Here is a 20,428-nt window from a genome sequence, read left to right on the forward strand (position 1 = left end):
CGTGCGGCACTCCTAGGCAAATAGCAGTCAACTCTTATATCGGCATATAGGGTAACGTTTCAGTGCCCCCTTCTTTTATTACATCGGCACTTTCATCAGACAGACAAATACATACATGTATTTGTCTGTCTGATGAAAGTGCCGATGTAATAAAAGAAGGGGGTACTGAAACGTTACCCTATATGCCGATATAAGAGTTGACTGCTATTTGCCTAGGAGTGCCGCACGTGGAGACTATTTCTATTGCAAGAGGTGTGGGGGCACCCGGGCCGGTAATTATTTGAATATGGAGAGCCGGACCAACTGTGGAGTATATATATATATATATATATATATATATATATATAGTCCATGGTGGCAGCCCGGCACTCCGTTGTCCCCATGGGGGTATTGCTCCGGTGCCCTCCTAGGGGTATAGCAACCCCAATATGCAGAAAGGAGAGAGACGGCGGCACTCAGAGTCTTTCACTTCCAAGTAAATTAAAGCAAAAAGTGCATTTATTCGTCAACGTTTCGGGGGACGAACCCCCTTCCTCAGGACACTGCACTGTTTGCTTTAATTTACTTGGAAGTGAAAGACTCTGAGTGCCGCCGTCTCTCTCCTTTCTTCTATATATATATATATATATATATATACTGTATTTCTGACTCATTTGTGTGACAATGTAACCGCCGGTGTGTGATATAAATAATAATAATAATAATACATATTTTTGACTAATTTGTGTGACACTGTAACCACAGTGTGTGATATTAAAAATAATATATATACATTTTGATTTAAATTAATATTTTGTGCTGTGTCATCCCAGTATACATCCAGGAACTTCAGCTGCTGTGTCAGTCCACCCAAAATGAAAGACATTTTTTTATATATATTTTGTGCTGTATCCTCCCAGTATACATCCAGTCGTGCTCGTCCATTTCAGGGTGCTGTGTCCGTAGCTCATATTCTTATGTTATAACTTATTGTCCTATTTTCATAATTATTTTCATCACCACATTGTGATTAATCCAAATTAATATTATTAATAATAATTATAAATTAACTAAATTTAAATTAAAATAAATAAACTTTCCACACTTCTATAGCGAACTTTCTGCATAGAAAATAGATCTTTGAGGAAATGAAGAATTTGATCCAAAATAATAAATTAAAATCATGATTACAGCATCTGAAATATTGTCTTTTTTTATTTTTCTTTGCCTTAATCATCTTTTTTCTCCACACTTGTATAGCGAACCTTCTGCATATCAACTATATCTTTGAGGAAATGAAGAATTTGATTCAAAATAATAAATGTAAATCATGATTACAGCATCTAAAATATTGTCTTTTTTATTCTATGCCTTAATCATCTTTTTGTGAACTGAAATCTTGAGCCTTGCTTAAGACGTCATTTTTTAAAATACATTGTTTAATGTTTTGTGCTGTGTCCGTCCTCCCAGTATATACATCCAAGGGCTGCTGCAGATCTGTCCAGCTACCTCGGTGCAACCTTTTGGCCTAAACTGGATAAAAACAATAATGTGAGCTGTGAGAACTTCAGAATAGATTGAAAATGAGTGGAAATGACTGTTATTGAGGTTACTAATACTGTAGGAACAAAAAACACCCCCGAATTCTGTTATTTTAGCTGTTTTTATGATTTAAAAAAAAAAACAGATCCAAAACCAAATTACGCAAGAACAGTTTTGGCAAAACCAATACAGATCCAAAACCAAAACACAAAACACAAAAAATGGCCCGGCGCACACCCCTAGTACACACTGACCCGAATAGCAAATATCATGTACTGTACTGGAAATAAAGACAGAAGAATGTCAGTACGAGGCACTGTAAATGAATACAGCACAGCATGGCAATTGTCTCTTGAACTATAAAAAGGCATAATCAAGATGCCTATAATTTTGAAACACTGATGCTGTGAAGTGACTGCTGACATTGTGGGTGAGGGAAGTCTTATACACTGTCATTAGGCCTCTCTTGGCACATGCTGTGTTGTTGGCTGGAACCTCCACTCAGGCCACTCTTATAGTTGTGAATATGTGAGAATGACCCTACTGCCCGGCAGGTTATTTTGTGCAGTAAAAGTTGTGTGCCTATAGATAGCCACTTCTTAAGGCGCATACACACAGTGCGATGTGTGCTTTACGATTTTGACTACATAATCAAAATCGTAAGAAAAGATAGCACATATTGCACTGTGTACAGTATATACAGCTCCCGCGGGGTCGTTATTGCAGGAAACAATACACACTGCAGGCATGGCAATTTTGACTATATTGTGCCCAATCTAATTTCTAGTATAGTCAAAATTGTACATAGCCAAAATCAAAAGTCAATATCGGTGGTTCTGGACTCTGGGGAGTTCAAAGTCAAAATCGGGATTTAGCCAGAATAGCACCGTGTTACTCACCTTAGGATGATTATCTGACCCCTGCATGGCATCTTAATACAATATGACTTCTTTTTCAATACTTATATTTCATGATTGCAGAAATACTGTAGATGGAAAATGGTATACAGACTTACGTGGTGTACAGGTTGAAGTAGCGACATTGAGGCAACTGACCCAATATCACTGTGTATATGGCCCAAAATCATCCCCTAAACAGGACACCTATAATAATCCAATCACAATCAGTCACATAATTGGGAAATCCACTTGGAAGATGAGTGTTGATAACCTCTATTGCTGAATGCTATAACATACCACAGTGACACCAGTATAATCTGGATGTTGGGCTCCAGTGCTGAGTGGCCAGATCTTGTGCTATTTGGCCACTTACCTGTGTGATCCTGAATCTGTGCACTAAGACTGAGTGGTGGAATTGTTCCGAGTACATTGTCAGGTACACAAATTCCAAATTTTTAAACCCTTTTTGTCAATTATACCGCCTGAGGTGGGTCACACCCGCGACATGTGAACTCCTAGGGTACGACCTGCCTCAGGCGCCCCGCCGCCGCTGTAAGCAACCAGGCATATTGCCGGGTTGGTGATGTCAGCGGTGATGCGGCGGGGGCAGCGATTGGAGATCACGGGATCTCTAAGCACCGCCCGTCCACACACAGTGAACGGGAAACGGGTCACATCGACCCGACTCCCGTTCACACCGCATCACACGCGTGCTACCCTGCTCGCTACCCGAGTTGGAATACCAGGTCGCTCGACCCGGTGTCTCAACCCTGGCACCTTTCAGACCGCACACGGATTATGAGCGTTCATGTGCTAATAACCCGTGTTTATAGCTGGCAGTCTGAAAGGGGTATTATAGTGGTATTTTAAAGGGTAGAATATGTATCAAGCCAAGGAAAGAGACAAAGTAAAGAGAGATAAAGTACCCACCAATCAGCTTCTAACTGCCATTTTACAGTCTGTGGGCGGAATGTACTAACCTCTCCCGCAGCGTTAACTGGCTTTCTCCGCGCTCCCCTGATATCTTCTCGGTAACCTGTCTCCTCCCTGTCCCGGTGCTGCTACTTGTTTCTCCCACTCCCGCCGCAGCCACCTGTCTCCTCTCCGTTCCGGCACTGCTATTCGCTTCTCCCCCTTAAGCCAGTTAATGCTGCGGGAGAGGTTAGTACATCCCGCCTTGTGTTGGAAAAATGTCAGGAGCTGACTGGCTTGTACTTTGAGGTTTATGTGCTAAGCCTTAGACAGAGATAAAGTGGAGAGATATAAAGTACCAACCAGCCAGCTCCTGTCATTTTTCAAACACAGCCAGTAACATGGCAGTTAGGAGCTGAGTGGCCGGTATTTTATCTATCTCCAATTTATCACTCTCCAAGGCTTAGTAAATAGGCCCCTATACAGTATCTCTTTCCACTGTATCTCCCTCCAAGGCTTGATACTGTACATCTGCACTATACTATCTTAGAAATGCATTTAGAAAAAAGAGCCACACTGTCTATATATTACGAATTATTATTTTCTTTTATCAGTAATATCTATTGTTAGTAATAAACATAGTTTCTCTAAAGTACTGTATAATGTATATCAATAAATACGGCCTACATTCAAAATAATCGTTCATCAGGCAGAGTAAAAGATGTTCCTGATTTGCATTATCTGATGTCTATGGGTTGCTCTTTTATTCACCTCTTATAAAACGTGTTGATTCCATGTCACAGACGCATTACACCCCAGCTGTCTATGTCCTCCCATGAGCCCGACCTCCAGGAATGCACAGATGGGGCCGAGTGCTCCGGTTGGGGCTGCAGATCCATGTGCTGCCTGCCCCATACTGTCACCACACTTTACCTCTTGAAGATTTAATGAGGACGGAAGAAGCAATTATAAATGGACAGATGAGCTGACGGGCATCATAGAAATGTTTACATGCATGTTCAATAAGTACAGTAACTGCTTTGAAGGAGGCTAATATCATTTATGAAAGTGCTTGCCCTCACCCTCTAGCGTGTTCAACCTCATGTGCGTTGACATCAAACAGATTAAATGAAAGGTTAAATAATGTACAACTGTCCAAAAATGTTTTACTTTATGTGTAGAGGAGATAAATAATGCAAATTGAACAGGCCATTTCCCAGAAGTGCACATTTCTGGCAATGCTGCTCTAGTTATGCTTTTACAGCACCAATCATTGACGTTGCAATTCATTTGGTGAAATTAATAGTCTACGTGAGAAAAGTAATAGGCTGTGAGTTGCAGGCATCTGAACGATTCCGGTGAGTCGGCCCAATGTTTATAAAAGTGGCAATTATTTTAATGTTATAACCAAGTTGGAATCACTCTGGTGCCTGCAAGTCGCCGGTTATTACATATTCCCCCTGTGTCTGGACCTCTGATGATGACGCACAATTCTTTCTGCAGTGTGTTGGGGCTGGGACAGAGCAAGGGCACTATAACCAAAATCAGAGCCGGATTAAGGCTATCGGGGGCCCGGGGCACTTAAAACAGTGGTGCCCCTAATAAAGATATAGGCAGATTAATGTTATGAATGTATATATATATATATATATATATATATATATATATATATAAAGCTGATTAATGGGGCGTGCCAGGCAAATTGGAGTATGTAGATAGATAGATAGATAGATAGATAGATAGATAGATAGATGGATAGATAGATAGATAGATAGATAGATAGATAGATAGATAGATAGATAGATCGATAGATAGATATCTCTATATAGGTACCCTGTAGAAAGGACTCAGGCAGCACTCTTGGACTATATATATATATATATATATATATATTTACACACGCATATAAATATATATATATATAAATATATATATACATATAAATGTATAAGGATATATATACACATATACATAAAGATATATAGATATACACATATATATATATATACACATATACAGTATGTATATATATATATATATATATATATATATACTAGCTGAATACCCACACTACGGAATTTATAATAATGCCAATCTTTGGCAGGCCGCACCTCTGGGCTTCCCCGGATTGATGCTGTCAAAATGCTGGTGCTGATGAGAATAATCTGCCTCCTTCTCTGCCCCGTATCTCTTCTGATGCTGCCCTGTTCAGTGCTTTAAATGCTGGGACGACAAGCCAAGCTCCGTCCGCTGTATGTTAAATATGTTAGGTTTGCATGCTGACTCTATGTCAAAGGGCCCTAGGTCTCCTTGCTTAGCTTTGACACCTCTGCCCCCACCTGTGTGTGCCTCTGCCCCTACCCAAGTGTGTGCATCTGCCCTTACCCGTAGGTGACTCTGCTCCTACCCATATGCCTCTGCCCCTACCCGTGTGTGCCTCTATCCTTACCTGTGGGTGCCTTTGCCCCTACCCGTGTATGCCTCTATTATTACCTGTGGGTCCCTCTGCCTCTACCCTAGGGTGCCTTCACCCCCACCCATGTGTGCCTCTATACTTACCTGTGGGTACCTCTGCCTCTACCCATGCATGCCTCTGCCCTCACACATGGATGCCACTGCCCCTACCTGTGTGTGCCTCTGCCCCTACCTGTGGGTGCATCTGCCCTTACACGTGGGTGCCTTTGCCCCTACCCATGTGTCCCTCTGTGTAAATTGCTCCAGGCATTCCAGAGTTATGCCTGAAACTATGGATTTTTACATGTCACCCCCTTCTTCCAGATTGTAAGACATATGTGTACAAAGTTTGGTGTAAATTGCTCCAAGCATTCCAGAATTATGCTGGAGCATATATACATACATACATACATACATACATCCGTATATATATGTATATATATATATACACACATGACCCAGAGCAATTTAAATTTGATTGACTGTAGCAGCGCAAAAAACCCCCAGTACAGCCAGCCTTAATTACTATCTCCTCCAAGCCGCACACAGCCACACAACCTCCGCTGTAATCACAGGTCCTCCTTCTTCTTCTTCCCTGCAGCCTGCACGCCCAGCTAATGACTGAGCCGCAGGCTGCTCCTGTGCACAGACTATTGGACAGCTGAGCCGTCGCTCAGCTGTCCTGTCCTGCGATGCGGCGCTGCAGCAGTAAAGTGGGGAGTTGGGAGTGCAACCGCAGATCGGATTGGTAAGAGATCTGATCTGTGGCGGGTGGTAGGGGCCCGGGGTACTTACCCCCAGCCCCCCCCCCCCCCCCCTCCCCCCCTTAATCCGGCTCTGACCAAATTCTGTCAGTAAAATTAGCAAAATGTAAAAATTTGTGATGAATTTTCTGTGGAACAGTTTTGAAACTGTAGTTAATCTGTTTTCCAACTGTATACTTCCCCACAGGACAGATCACTAGCACACCCGCACTGTCGTGCTACAGAAACACCTCTCTTTTCCAAGTACAGTAAGTCTAATACTTTTCAGCCAACCAATAACCATATATCCAAAGTGCAGTCTTTTAATTAGCAAATGTGTAAACATGAACGGTCCAATTGCAATTTGGCTCCCAGTGTGGACTGTAAACCTCCCCCCCCCCAGACATTCTTAAATGTAAATAATTGTGCACACCACAAAAAGGGTGTGTGGCCTTGCTACAATAAGCGTGGCCTTGCAGAAAAATACTACCTTACACCCCAGTTTTTGACCCTGCACCCCCAGACCTCGGCCGCCACAGGAAGAAAAAATTCCACAATATTATGCCCCACACAGTAATGCCCCTAGCACCATATTGTGCCCCACACAGTAATGCCCCTTGCACCATATGATGTCCCACACAGTAATGCCCCCTGCACCTTATGCCCCACACAGTAATGCCCCTTGCACCATATTATGCCTCACACTGTTGCCACCACTGTCTTCCTCAGCCACGATCCCAGCTCTTACTCTTGCCTCTAGTGATTTGAATGTCCTTCCCAAAATGACCACCGCCTCCTCTAGCATCCTTCATAACTGTCTTCTCTGTGGCGGTGGCCATTTTGGGAGGGACATTATTAACAATATTTCAGTCTGCATGAAATACTGTGCAAACACTGGCCAATTGTATGACTCACACGGCCATAAAAAACAAGAATTTACTCACCGGTAATTCTATTTCTCGTAGTCCGTAGTGGATGCTGGGAACTCCGTAAGGACCATGGGGAATAGACGGGCTCCGCAGGAGACTGGGCACTCTTAAAAGAAAGATTAGGTACTATATCTGGTGTGCACTGGCTCCTCCCTCTATGCCCCTCCTCCAGACCTCAGTTAGGGAAACTGTGCCCGGAAGAGCTGACATTACCAGGAAAGGATTTGGAATCCAGAGTAAGACTCATACCAGCCACACCAATCACACTGTACAACTCGTGATAACTATACCCAGTTAACAGTATGAACAACAACTGAGCCTCAGTAACAGATGGCTCATAACAATAACCCTTTAGTTAAGCAATAACTATATACATGTATTGCAGAGAGTCCGCACTTGGGACGGGCGCCCAGCATCCACTACGGACTACGAGAAATAGAATTACCGGTGAGTAAATTCTTATTTTCTCTGACGTCCTAGTGGATGCTGGGAACTCCGTAAGGACCATGGGGATTATACCAAAGCTCCCAAACGGGCGGGAGAGTGCGGATGACTCTGCAGCACCGAATGAGCAAAGGCAAGGTCCTCCTCAGCCAGGGTATCAAACTTGTAGAACTTAGCAAATGTGTTTGAACCCAACCAAGTAGCAGCTCGGCAAAGCTGTAAAGCCGAGACCCCTCGGGCAGCCGCCCAAGAAGAGCCCACCTTCCTTGTGGAATGGGCTTTTACTGATTTAGGATGCGGCAATCCTGCCGCAGAATGAGCTTGCTGAATCGTGCTACAGATCCAGCGCGCAATAGTTTGCTTTGAAGCAGGAGCACCCAGCTTGTTGGGCGCATGCAGGATAAACAGCGAGTCAGTTTTCCTGACTCCAGCCGTCCTGGCTATATATATTTTCAAAGCCCTGACTACATCTAGTAACTTGGAGTCCTCCAAGTCCCTAGTAGCCGCAGGCACCACAATAGGTTGGTTCAAATGAAACGCTGATACCACCTTAGGGAGAAATTGGGGACGAGTCCTCAATTCTGCCCTGTCCATATGGAAGATCAGATAAGGGCTTTTACACGACAAAGCCGCCAATTCTTACACACGCCTAGCCGAAGCTAAGACCAATAGCATGACCACTTTCCACGTGAGATATTTTAGCTCCACGGTCTTAAGTGGCTCAAACCAGTGGGATTTCAGGAAATCCAACACAACGTTAAGATCCCAAGGTGCCACTGGAGGCACAAAAGGGGGCTGAATATGCAGCACTCCCTTAACAAACGTCTGAACTTCAGGCAGTGAAGCCAGTTCTTTTTGAAAGAAAATAGATAGGGCCGAAATCTGGAACTTTATGGATCCTTATTTTAGGCCCATAGTCACTTCTGACTGTAGGAAGTGCAGGAATCGACCCAGCTGGAATTCTTCTGTAGGGGCCTTCCTGGCCTCACACCAAGCAACATATTTTCGCCATATACGGTGATAATGTTGTGCTGTCACGTCTTTCCCAGCCTTTAACAGCGTAGGAATCACTTCATCTGGAATGCCCTTTTCCGTTAGGATCCAGCGTTCAACCGCCATGCCGTCAAACGCAGCCGCGGTAAGTCTTGGAACAGACAGGGCCCCTGCTGTAACAGGTCCTGTCTGAGAGGCAGAGGCCATGGGTCCTCTGAGATCATTTCTTGTAGTTCTGGGTACCAAGTTCTTCTTGGCCAATCCGGAACGATGAGTATAGTTCTTACTCCTCTCTTTCTTACAATCCTCAGTACCTTGGGTATGAGAGGAAGAGGAGGGAACACATAAACCGACTGGTACACCCATGGTGTCACTAGTGCGTCCACAGCTATCGCCTGAGGGTCCCTTGACCTGGCGCAATATTTTTTTAGCTTTTTGTTGAGACTGGACGCCATCATGTCTACCTGTGGCCGTTCCCAACGATTTACAATCAGCGTGAAGACTTCTGGATGAAGTCCCCACTCTCCCGGGTGGAGGTCGTGCCTGCTGAGGAAGTCTGCTTCCCAGTTGTTCACTCCCGGAATGAACACTGCTGACAGTGCTAGCACGTGATTCTCCGCCCATCGGAGAATCCTTGTGGCTTCTGCCATCGTGTGAAGGGAAGTCTCCTGACTTGACCACAGTCCTTGGAAGTTCCTTCCCTGAGTGACTGCCCCCCAACCTCGGAGGCTTGCATCCGTGGTCACCAGGACCCAGTCCTGTATGCCGAATCTGCGGCCCTCGAGAAGATGAGCCTTCTGCAGCCACCACAGCAGAGACACCCTGGCCCTCGGGGACAGGGTGATCAGCCGATGCATCTGAAGATGCGATCCGGACCACTTGTCTAACAGATCCCACTGAAAGATCCTTGCATGGAACCTGCCAAAGGGAATTGCTTCGTAAGAAGCTACCATCTTTCCCAGGACTCGCGTGCAGTGATGCACCGACACCTGTTTTGGTTTCAGGAGGTCCCTGACCAGAGATGACAATTCCTGGGCCTTCTCCACCGGGAGAAACACCTTCTTCTGTTCTGTGTCCAGAATCATGCCCAAGAACAGCAGACGCGTCGCAGGAATCAGCTGCGACTTTGGGATATTCAGAATCCAGCCGTGCTGTTGCAGCACTTCCCGAGATAGTGCTACGTTGACTAACATCTGCTCCTTGGACCTCGCCTTTATAAGGAGATCGTCCAAGTACGGGATAATTATAACTCCCTTCTTCCGAAGGAGTATCATCATTTCGGCCATTACCTTGGTAAATACCCTCGGTGCCGTGGACAGACCAAACGTCAACGTCTGGAATTGGTAATGACAGTCCTGTACCACAAACCTGGTGAGGTGGGTAAATGGGGACATGCAGATAAGCGTCCTTGATGTCCAGCGACACCATAAAATCCCCCTCTTCCAGGCTTGTAATAACCGCCCTGAGCTATTCCATTTTGAACTTAAACTTCCTTACATAAGTGTTCAAGGATTTCAAATTTAGAATGGGTCTCACCGAACCGTCTGGTTTCGGTACCACAAACATTGTGGAATAGTAACCCCGTCCCTGTTGAAGGAGGGGAACCTTGATTATCACCTGCTGAAGGTACAGCTTGTGAATAGCCGCCAGCACTACCTCCCTTTCCCTGGGAGCCGCTGGCAAGGCTGATTTGAGGTAACGGCGAGGGGGAGTCGCCTCGAACTCCAGCATGTATCCCTGAGATACCACTTGTAGAACCCAGAGATCCACCAGTGAGCGAACCCACTGGTCGCTGAAGTTCCGGAGACGCGCCCCCATCGCACCTGGCTTCACCTGTGGAGCCCCAGCGTCATGCGGTGGACTTAGTGGAAGCAGGGGAGGATTTTTGTTCCTGGGAACTGGCTGTCTGGTGCAGCTTTTTCCCTCTACCCCTGCCTCTGGGCAGAAAGCATGCGCCTCTGACCCGCTTGCCTTTCTGAGGCCGAAAGGACTGTACTTGATAATACGGTGCTTTCTTAGGCTGTGAGGAAACCTGAGGTAAAAAAGTCGACTTCCCAGCTGTTGCTGTGGATACGAGGTCCGAGAGACCGTCCCCAAACAATTCCTCACCCTTATAAGGCAAAACCTCCATGTGCCTTTTAGAATCAGCATCACCTGTCCACTGCCGAGTCCATAATACTCTCCTGGCAGAAATGGACATTGCATTAATTCTAGATGCCAGCCGGCAAATGTCCCTCTGTGCATCCCTCATATACAAGACAACGTCCTTTATATGCTCTATGGTTAGCAAAATAGCATCCCTGTCGAGGATATCAATGTTGTCTGACAGGATATCAGACCATGCTGCTGCAGCACTACACATCCATGCTGAAGCAATAGCAGGTCTCAGTATAGTACCTGAGTGTGTATATACAGACTTCAGGATAGCCTCCTGCTTTCTATCTGCAGGCTCCTTTAGGGCGGCCGTATCCTGAGACGGCAGTGCCACCCTTTTAGATAATCGTGTGAGCGCCTTGTCCACCCTAGGGGATGTCTCCCAGCGTAACCTATCCGTTGGCGGGAAAGGGTACGCCATCAGTAACCTCTTAGAAATCACTAGTTTCTTATCAGGGGAACACCACGCTTCTTCACACAATTCATTTAATTCATCAGATGGGGGAAAAGTCACTGGCTGCTTTTTCTCCCCAAACATAATACCCTTTTTAGTGGTAACCGGGTTAATGTCAGAAATGTGCAACACATTTTTCATTGCCGTAATCATGCATCGGATGGCCCTTGTGGACTGTACATTTGTCTCATCCTCGTCTACACTGGAGTCAGACTCCGTGTCGACATCTGTGTCTGCCATCTGAGCTAGCGGGCGTTTTTGAGCCCCTGATGGCCTCTGAGACGCCTGGGCAGGCGCGGGCTGAGATGCCGGCTGTCCCAAGGCTGTTACGTCATCAAACCTTTTATGTAAAGAGTTGACACTGTCGGTTAATACCTTCCACATATCCATCCACTCCGGTGTCGGCCCCGTAGGGGGCGACATCACACTTATCGGCTCCTGCTCCGCCTCCACGTAGCCAGCCCTCCACATCAAACATGTCGACACAGCCATAACGACACACCGCACACACACAGGGAATGCTCTGACTGAGGACAGGACCCCACAAAGTCCTTTGGGGAGACAGAGAGAGAGTATGCCAGCACACACCACAGCGCTATATAACACAGGGATTTTCACTATACTGAGTGATTTTTCCCAATAGCTGCTTATTAAGACCAATTTGCACCTAAATTTATGTGCCCCCCTATCTTTTTTACCCTTGTTGTACTGGATACTGCAGGAGATAGCCTGGGGAGCGTCCTTCCAGCTGAGCTGTGAAGAGAAAATGGCGCTGGCTGTGCTGAGGAAGATAGCCCCGCCCCTTCAGCGGCGGGCTTCTCCCGCTTTTTATCATGTTAATGGCGGGGGGTTTTGCACATATACAGTGTTATACACTGTATTATGTGCTATTTGTGCCAAAAGGTAAACTAATTGCTGCCCAGGGCCCCCCCCCCCCCCCCCCAGCGCCCTGCACCCAACAGTGACCGGAGTGTGTGGTGTGCTATGGGAGCAATGGCGCACAGCTGCAGTGCTGTGCGCTACCTTCATGAAGACCGGAGTCTGCAGCCGCCGTTTTTCATCTTTATCTTCCGTCTTCTGGCTCTGCAAGGGGGACGGCGGCGCGGCTCCGGGAACGGACGATCGAGGTCGGGCCCTGTGTTCGATCCCTCTGGAGCTAATGGTGTCCAGTAGCCTTAGAAGCACAAGCTAGCTGCAAGCAGGTAGGTTTGCTTCTCTCCCCTCAGTCCCTCGTAGCAGTGAGTCTGTTGCCAGCAGATCTCACTGAAAATAAAAAACTTAACAAATACTTTCTTTTCTAGTGAGCTCAGGAGAGCCCACTAAGTGCATCCAGCTCTGGCCGGGCACAGATTCTAACTGAGGTCTGGAGGAGGGGCATAGAGGGAGGAGCCAGTGCACACCAGATATAGTACCTAATCTTTCTTTTAAGAGTGCCCAGTCTCCTGCGGAGCCCGTCTATTCCCCATGGTCCTTACGGAGTTCCCAGCATCCACTAGGACGTCAGAGAAATTACCCTGTTTTTTTTACGATACCACCTTCTTAGACATTTTTTTGGTTGCTAATTAAGATATAATCCAGATATCCAAGGTGCAGTCTTGTCATTAGCAAATGTGTGAATTAACCCCTTGTAGTGTAAAATAAAGGGTGCACATATTTTTTTCGCTTCCGCTTTCTTATTCACAGTATTGTTGGTTGCGGGTTAATATATAGGGCCAAATCTAATAGCCTTCTGGATTTGGAAAGTGCTGCAATTTTCCTAATTTAGCCATGAGATTTAAATCTAATGCAGCAGTGTCTATTGGCGGTCGTCTGACTGTGACTTTATGCAAATGCTGCTACAAACTCCTTCCCTTGTCTACATCCATGTGGCCAAATGTGCAAGGATGCCAACTTTTTACGTACGTGCTGTACCTTCGCCAAATTATAGTACGTTGTATTGTACTTGCTTACCACCATGGCTAGGGCTAATGTGCTAAGGCTAATGTGCTAACTTCGCCTACTTTTATATTGACCCCACCTTCAGTTGATTTAGTCCTGCCTATAAGAGGCCAGTTTCCAAAAAATTATTGCGGTGCCACTTTCATGTACTGTCCTAGTCCACCATGACTATAAATGATGTAGCAAAGAGCACAGTCGTAGAAGGTTCAGTGATCATTTTAAATGTATCATAATAGCAAATAGAAGAAGCAATTTTACATTGATAGTGCTTGCTAAAAATATCTACAGGCATACTTTCCTGTTTGGCTTTAATGTGTCAACAGTATTCGATGCATGCCATATCTCTCCATATAGTCTTATTTCCTGCATGCATAAACATACACCTGCATGTTTTATAATCCATTCAACACCATTAAAATCAGCTGAAAGCCTAGCACAACGGCAGCCCCTGGGCATAGAAATATGTCAAATCTGCTGTATTCTTGATGCATTGTAGTCAGCTCATAGCTTTATGGATGTTCAATAATTCAGGTTAAAATATTCTTGCCAAGTCTAACACACTGGTTAAAACACAGTAGTAATTACATCTGACACAACTGAGTAAGGAACTGTATTTCAGCACATATATCGCTATGCAGTAACTATGCCTGGTTTAATACCAAAATCTATGATATCGTAGCAGATATGGAAAAATAAAATAAAATTAAGATTTGCATATTTGGCTTATTGATAATATAATATAAATAAAGCAGAAGATTTGTGAAAGGCAGAGCTTTCATCTAACTTTCAGACATTCTATATATTTTCATCCAGTCTGTTCTGCAGTGGATAATAAAAAAGTCCATTTTCTTGAATTATTGGCCAGAGACCAGGCAGGTACAGTAATTGGAAAGTTCCTGTTCATATCTTCTCCTTTGTGTTTTCCATTGTGGCACAATGGGGCAGATGTATTACGCCTGGAAAAGTGAAAAAGAAGTGATAAGCGGAAGGTGATAACGCACCAGCCAATCATTATGGGCTTGAAAATGCGACAGTTAGGAGCTGATTGGCTGGCGCATTATCACCTCACACTTATCACTTCTCTATCACTTCTCCAGGCTTAATACATCTGACCCAGGCTGCTGGGAAAGAAACTTTATTCATAAAACAAAACAAATCCATCTTGGCAATGAGACATTGCTAATAGGTGTTACATACTCAATGTATACAAACAAATTGAGCCAACAAGTTATTTTGTTATAAAATTTATATCACAGTTGCTGGATATAACATAACACAGATGAAGGGACGGCTTTAAAAAATATTCCCAAATACATTACAACAGTTTTGAAATGGACATTTATAGGTAGCAGTGCAGCAAAATGATCAGATACATTGTTTTGTGGGATGGTCACTCAGTTACAGATTGCACTGACGTCCAGCTGACATTTCTTGTGACAACTGTCTCTATTGTGTAGTCGTTAGACTAACCTTCCGTCAGTGCACTGCAAATGGCTGTCCCAGCTGATAGGTGCCGGTATGCCAGTGATGACTGGGAATAGTGCTGACAGATACAGACATCTAGCTATTAGAATTACACCATTGGCTAGGTCATCCCTTTCAATTAATAATTTAGTGATTTTGAAATTATGAACAAATGGTGCTATTAAATAAACCATGGGTTGAGAATGTGACTAAAGAGTCTACAGAGTAAATAGACTAAAGTGCGGGTTTATATAAGTGGATGTGTTGCCTATAGCAACCAGTCTGCAGTCATTTTTCTGGTACGTTCAACATGATGACAACTACAATTTGATTGTTTGCTATGGGCAACACTGCTGCTTTTGTAAACCTGCACTTGATAAATCTACCCCATCTCCTTTCTTCCCCCAACTCTACAGACTGTATTGAGCACTTAAAAGCAAATCGTTAATGGGTTTGCAATATGTTTATGGTTCTTAAAAATATATATATAGGTAAATGCAGGATTTGTAAAGGGGGTTTCCAAATGCTTGATATTAGAGCGAGTGTGGCCACCCATGAAGAGAGTGTAATTAGCTGAATGTTTTTTCTGCATGTGGGCACCATTCGACAATCCATGTCCCCTGTGTGTGGAACATGGGAGCAGCTGAAGAACCTAGACATAAATGTGTACACTTTGGTCTCCTTATACACTGATAGTGTATGTCATACAGTATTAGTAATTAACAATATTGATGATCTATAGCAGTGTATCCCTAACAGTGCATGTTTTCCAGATTCCCTAACTGGTCCACATGTGTATTTATTACATGATGATACATTTTAAAGATTAACAGGTGACGCTAAGTAATCATTTGTGATATGAGAAAATCCATAAAACATGCAGCTCGAGTAAAATAATACCTATACCAGTCCTATTGTGGTCATGGCGTGGACCCGGCGGGTGGGGAGTGGGGGGGGGGGGAGCGGGTGTTCCAGGCAACTGTAGACCATCCATGCATTTGCCTGTGTTTTTATATATATATATATATATATATATATAAAAATGTGTGTGTGTGTTGTTATTCCATGAAAGTTAGACTGCGCCACAGCAAACATATCTTAGAAACTGATACAATGAATATGAACAGACTACTTAACAAAATAATCTCAACTATATCTGCAAATGTTTTATAGTCTTATTATAGCTGAATGCATTTGTATAAGGGATGTTATGTTTAACAAAATATTTGAATTTGTGCACGCCAGACTTCCTGTCTATTGCTGGACAATCCAGAAAGTCTTTTAGAGCCTAAAATAGCTGGTAGCAGAAAATAGTAGTTTGCACAGAGCAGCTAACAATGGCACATACAATGTCAAACATCTTACCTTGTATCATAATAAAGAAACATGCACATACATCTGAGAACATTACTAGATGCTTTTTCATATTTGAAAATAACTGCATTGTGTGTCTAGAGGTCCTTAGCCAAATGGCGTAGATGGAGAACAGTAAAAATAAGAAGAGATAAAATATTGTTTGATCTTTCAGTTTGTAGTTAGCATTTCATCACCACCCATCATCAAATCCACTGTAAAATGCCTCTTAGAATGAGTGTTTAGAGATGTATAAATGGAGCTTTGTTCCTTTGACAGATACACATCAGGTTAATGCATTACACCCTTAACATTATTTAAAAAGACTCTCTGTCAACCTTCAGCTCATATTATAAATATTTGGATAAGAAGCAGCTCAGGGCTTAATTGCACAACCTTAGAAAAAAAGACATGGAGATGTTTTACCGACTGAGGACTCCATGCTCAGTTGGGCATATAAAGGATTATATGTGTTGAGTGCTCTATAAAAGTGTATTTGCTATATAAATATAATATTTATATCTATCCTCTTCCTCACTCCCCACAACCTTCAAGTTCAATATATACATATGTTGTGCCATCATGTCTTTGTACTATGTGTCCAGGTTAATTAGCCAGTCTTTATACATCCAGTATAACCCAATCATCCATCTTGAGAACCTCCCTGTTAGCTGAAGGTAGTCACATTTTGATCATTTAACTGCAGTGATATTGAGGTTCATATCAGGGTATTCTAGTCCTCCAGCCTCAGCCATAGCAATCCGTGTCCCAACTTCAGGTACTGGGTGAAGGTCTTAGGTTGATGTCTAATATTCCGCTCACTTACAATTTTGAGCTGGCCAAACACACAGGCCAATCCGCATGGGGCTTATTAGAGTAGTTGCACAATGAGAGCATACACAGGACGATAGCTGCAACCTGACTGCATTTACCAATGTGCCCGATAATATTCTAGTTGATTTCAGTTAGATTATTATTGGTCATCATAGCTCTTTTCAGGCTGCACATGCTACGATATCAGGCCAGTTGCACAACACTAGCTGTGATATTGCAGTGTGAGTGGACTGCATTACACATTGGATGTTATGCTGCTTTATAACATACAGATGTGTCCTTATACACCTAGTCTCAATACGCCATATGGCACGAGAAGCTCTGCGCAACTCAGCTGCTCTGAGAGGTGTAGCGTTCAGTAGAGTCTTTTCTTTAAATTTTGCGTCTTATTCCCATTGCAGATGCAGCAAAACACCTAGAGACCCAGGGCTGTGACTTGCCACACAAGCATTGATTTTAAATACATACAAAATCACAGATGAAGCACAACGGAACTTGTCGCGAGAAAGGCCTCTCATCATAACCCTTTGCTCACAGATCTAGACTCATTCGCACACACATGTACAAATGTCGCACATCGAATTGATGCAATCTAGCAAAGTAGCTTTGACGATTCAAGTTGTTTTATTTGTGCGAATAAGACGCACATTTTGAATGGAAAAGATGCCCAGCGCTGCAAAGCCGCATGGAACCTGGCCTAATGAGAAGAAACGTTTGGAGAGACTGAAGCCATAGTATAAGAGGACACCTCTGTAAAAGAATAGAAAAAAAAGCTTTTTATTTACTGTTGTTCCTTATTTTGTACATGACCCATTGATAATGCGCTATAATACTCCACGCTTGGAGATATTACCACATTTTCCATAGTTGTCATATGATGTCTATGCCATAAAAAAATATAAATTGCATCTAATGGGCTGATAACTGTGATATGTGCAGTTATCAGCCAATGGCAATAATTGAGCCAGAATATGAGCTAGCTATCCTATCTGTGCGCAAAGTGACTAGATCTATTCAAATTAGTGACCCGGGAGTGAAGCCAAAGACTGTGGTAGGCACTTAGGCTGAATGGTAGGACCTGAACCCTGTTGGGCAACTTTAGTGATTGCTTTGGACTTTAAACAATGAAGCAATGGCAAGGCACAACATGAAGGTTTGGGAGCTTTATCTGAGCAGGTTTTATGGATAATGCTGACAAACACTTCCAGGACAGACAGTGATAGAATGTAAGCTTAAAGTACGAACTCATATGTGGGTACAAATATGCATGTTCTTATAATAAGTTATCTAGTGGCCCCATAAAACTGACACTCATTTCATGCATCATTAGAAGGAAATAAAAATGATACCAAAAAAAAAAAAACACCCATGCATGATGTACAGTAGGGGAGGGATCTTCTTGAATTCTCAGTCCTGTGTACAGTATCCATCCATTCATTCTGTGCAAGAGACAATGTAAACTCTAGAATGAGAGGGAAACTGTTCTTGTTTGGCTCATAATATGACAGTTCCAGCTTTGTTGTATAGAAGTTATTTTGCAATGGAAAAAATACATAATACAAAAATCCATCATTACTGCGGTTGTCCATGATGCAGTTGGAAAACCAGACAATTTCCGGTGCTCCATATTGAAGGTCGAAGTTCATAAATATATTTTAAAAAGAAGCGGGACCTGAAGGAAAATCAGATATCCTTATTTAGATATGGGATACCCTGCTGAGCAGGGGCAGGTGATTGTATGTAACGCCTGCAGCATTAAGCTGTGGTTCCTTCCATCCCACCCAAATATCTTGTTCTCCCTGATGAGCTCTAATAGAAAACAATTTGCTATAGTAAGTCCCAAAACACTGGCCGTGTTTCTTCTCGATCTTTAAGTTGTAGGACGGGACTTAAACATTTCTGGGTCAGAAATATCTCCTCATCCTTGTGTTGGAAGCCCATAGTAGTTAGACAGTCCATATCAGAAGATCATAAATATATTTTTATTAAACTGATTCCTAAGAACAGAGATGGCAGGAGTCTTCTAATATAGCTCTGCAGTTTTGAAATGTCTTTGACAAAGTGCAATTTATTCGCCTACTAATGGATTACGATCATCGTGTGAACTCTTAATCTTCTTTGGAAAAATGGAGATTGATGTGGAAGGTTTGTAGAATATGCTCCAAATTTCTCCTGCAGATCCTCGGTGGCAGTTGTCCAAACTGGTGGGTGTCGTCAACCTCTGAGCCCTGGAAGAGAGAATTAAGACTTAATTCTGTATTTTACTTTCTATAAGTAGAATAAAAGTTTGGTTTTAATTTCATATACATATACCTAAAACTGTGCTGAAAGCAATCCATCTGCTATAATGCTGTGCTGAAAGAAACCCATCAAATGTGGTGCTAAAAGCAACAAGCTACTTTTGTAAGTATACTGTATACAGACTCTAATGTCCTCTTTTTGGATTACTGCATCCTATTTAGAAGTTGTATTTAATCTAATAATTATGTTTAATAAATCACTAAAGTAATATTAAATGCACTGATATCAAATGCACTAACACAAAACTTTAATTTTATTAGGAATTTAAAAATCTGGGTAGAAGGTATACCACCTAATGTTATGCTGAAAGCAACTCATCTAATGCTGTGCTGAAAGCAACAGGTCACTTTTGTAAGTATATATAGATGGTCCCTTTTTTTTTTTGGATTACTGAATTGATTATATTATCATACAGGTTGAGTATCCCTTATCCAAAATGCTTGGGACCAGAAATATTTTGGATACCGTATTTTTCTGTATTTTGGAATAATCGCATACCATAATGAGATATCATGGCGATGGGACCTAAGTCTAAGCACAGAATGCATTTATGTTTCATATACACCTTATACACACAGCCTGAAGGTAATTTTAGCCAATATTTTTAATAACTTTGAAACATAAATGAATTGTGTGAATGTACACACACTTTGTTTAATGCACAAAGTTATTAAAAATATTGGCTAAAATGACCTTCAGGCTGTGTGTATAAGGTGTATATGAAACATAAATGAATTGTGTGAATGTACACACACTTTGTTTAATGCACATATACACCTTATACACACAGCCTGAAGGTCATTTAATACAAGGGCCCTCATTCCGAGTTGTTCGCTCGGTATTTTTCATCGCATCGCAGTGAAAATCCGCTTAGTACGCATGCGCAATGTTCGCACTGCGACTGCGCCAAGTAACTTTACTATGATGAAAGTACTTTTACTCACGGCTTTTTCTTCGCTCCGGCGATCGTAATGTGATTGACAGGAAATGGGTGTTACTGGGCGGAAACACGGCGTTTCAGGGGCGTGTGGCTGA

General features: G+C 43.1%; 1 protein-coding gene across 1 annotated transcript in view; it reads right to left on the reverse strand.

Annotated features, from left to right (window-relative positions):
* Nucleotides 1-17,848: 17,848 nt before the first annotated feature.
* The window catches only part of KREMEN1 (kringle containing transmembrane protein 1), a 252,041-nt gene continuing 249,461 nt past the window's right edge, over nucleotides 17,849-20,428 (reverse strand). Inside the window, exon 9 of the mRNA XM_063964299.1 lies at nucleotides 17,849-19,320. Coding sequence (XP_063820369.1) covers nucleotides 19,161-19,320 — 160 coding nt within the window. The 3' untranslated portion in view covers nucleotides 17,849-19,160. The remainder of the gene's footprint in view (nucleotides 19,321-20,428) is intronic.

This window comes from Pseudophryne corroboree, chromosome 1, assembly GCF_028390025.1.
Source record: "Pseudophryne corroboree isolate aPseCor3 chromosome 1, aPseCor3.hap2, whole genome shotgun sequence".
NCBI lineage: Eukaryota > Metazoa > Chordata > Amphibia > Anura > Myobatrachidae > Pseudophryne > Pseudophryne corroboree.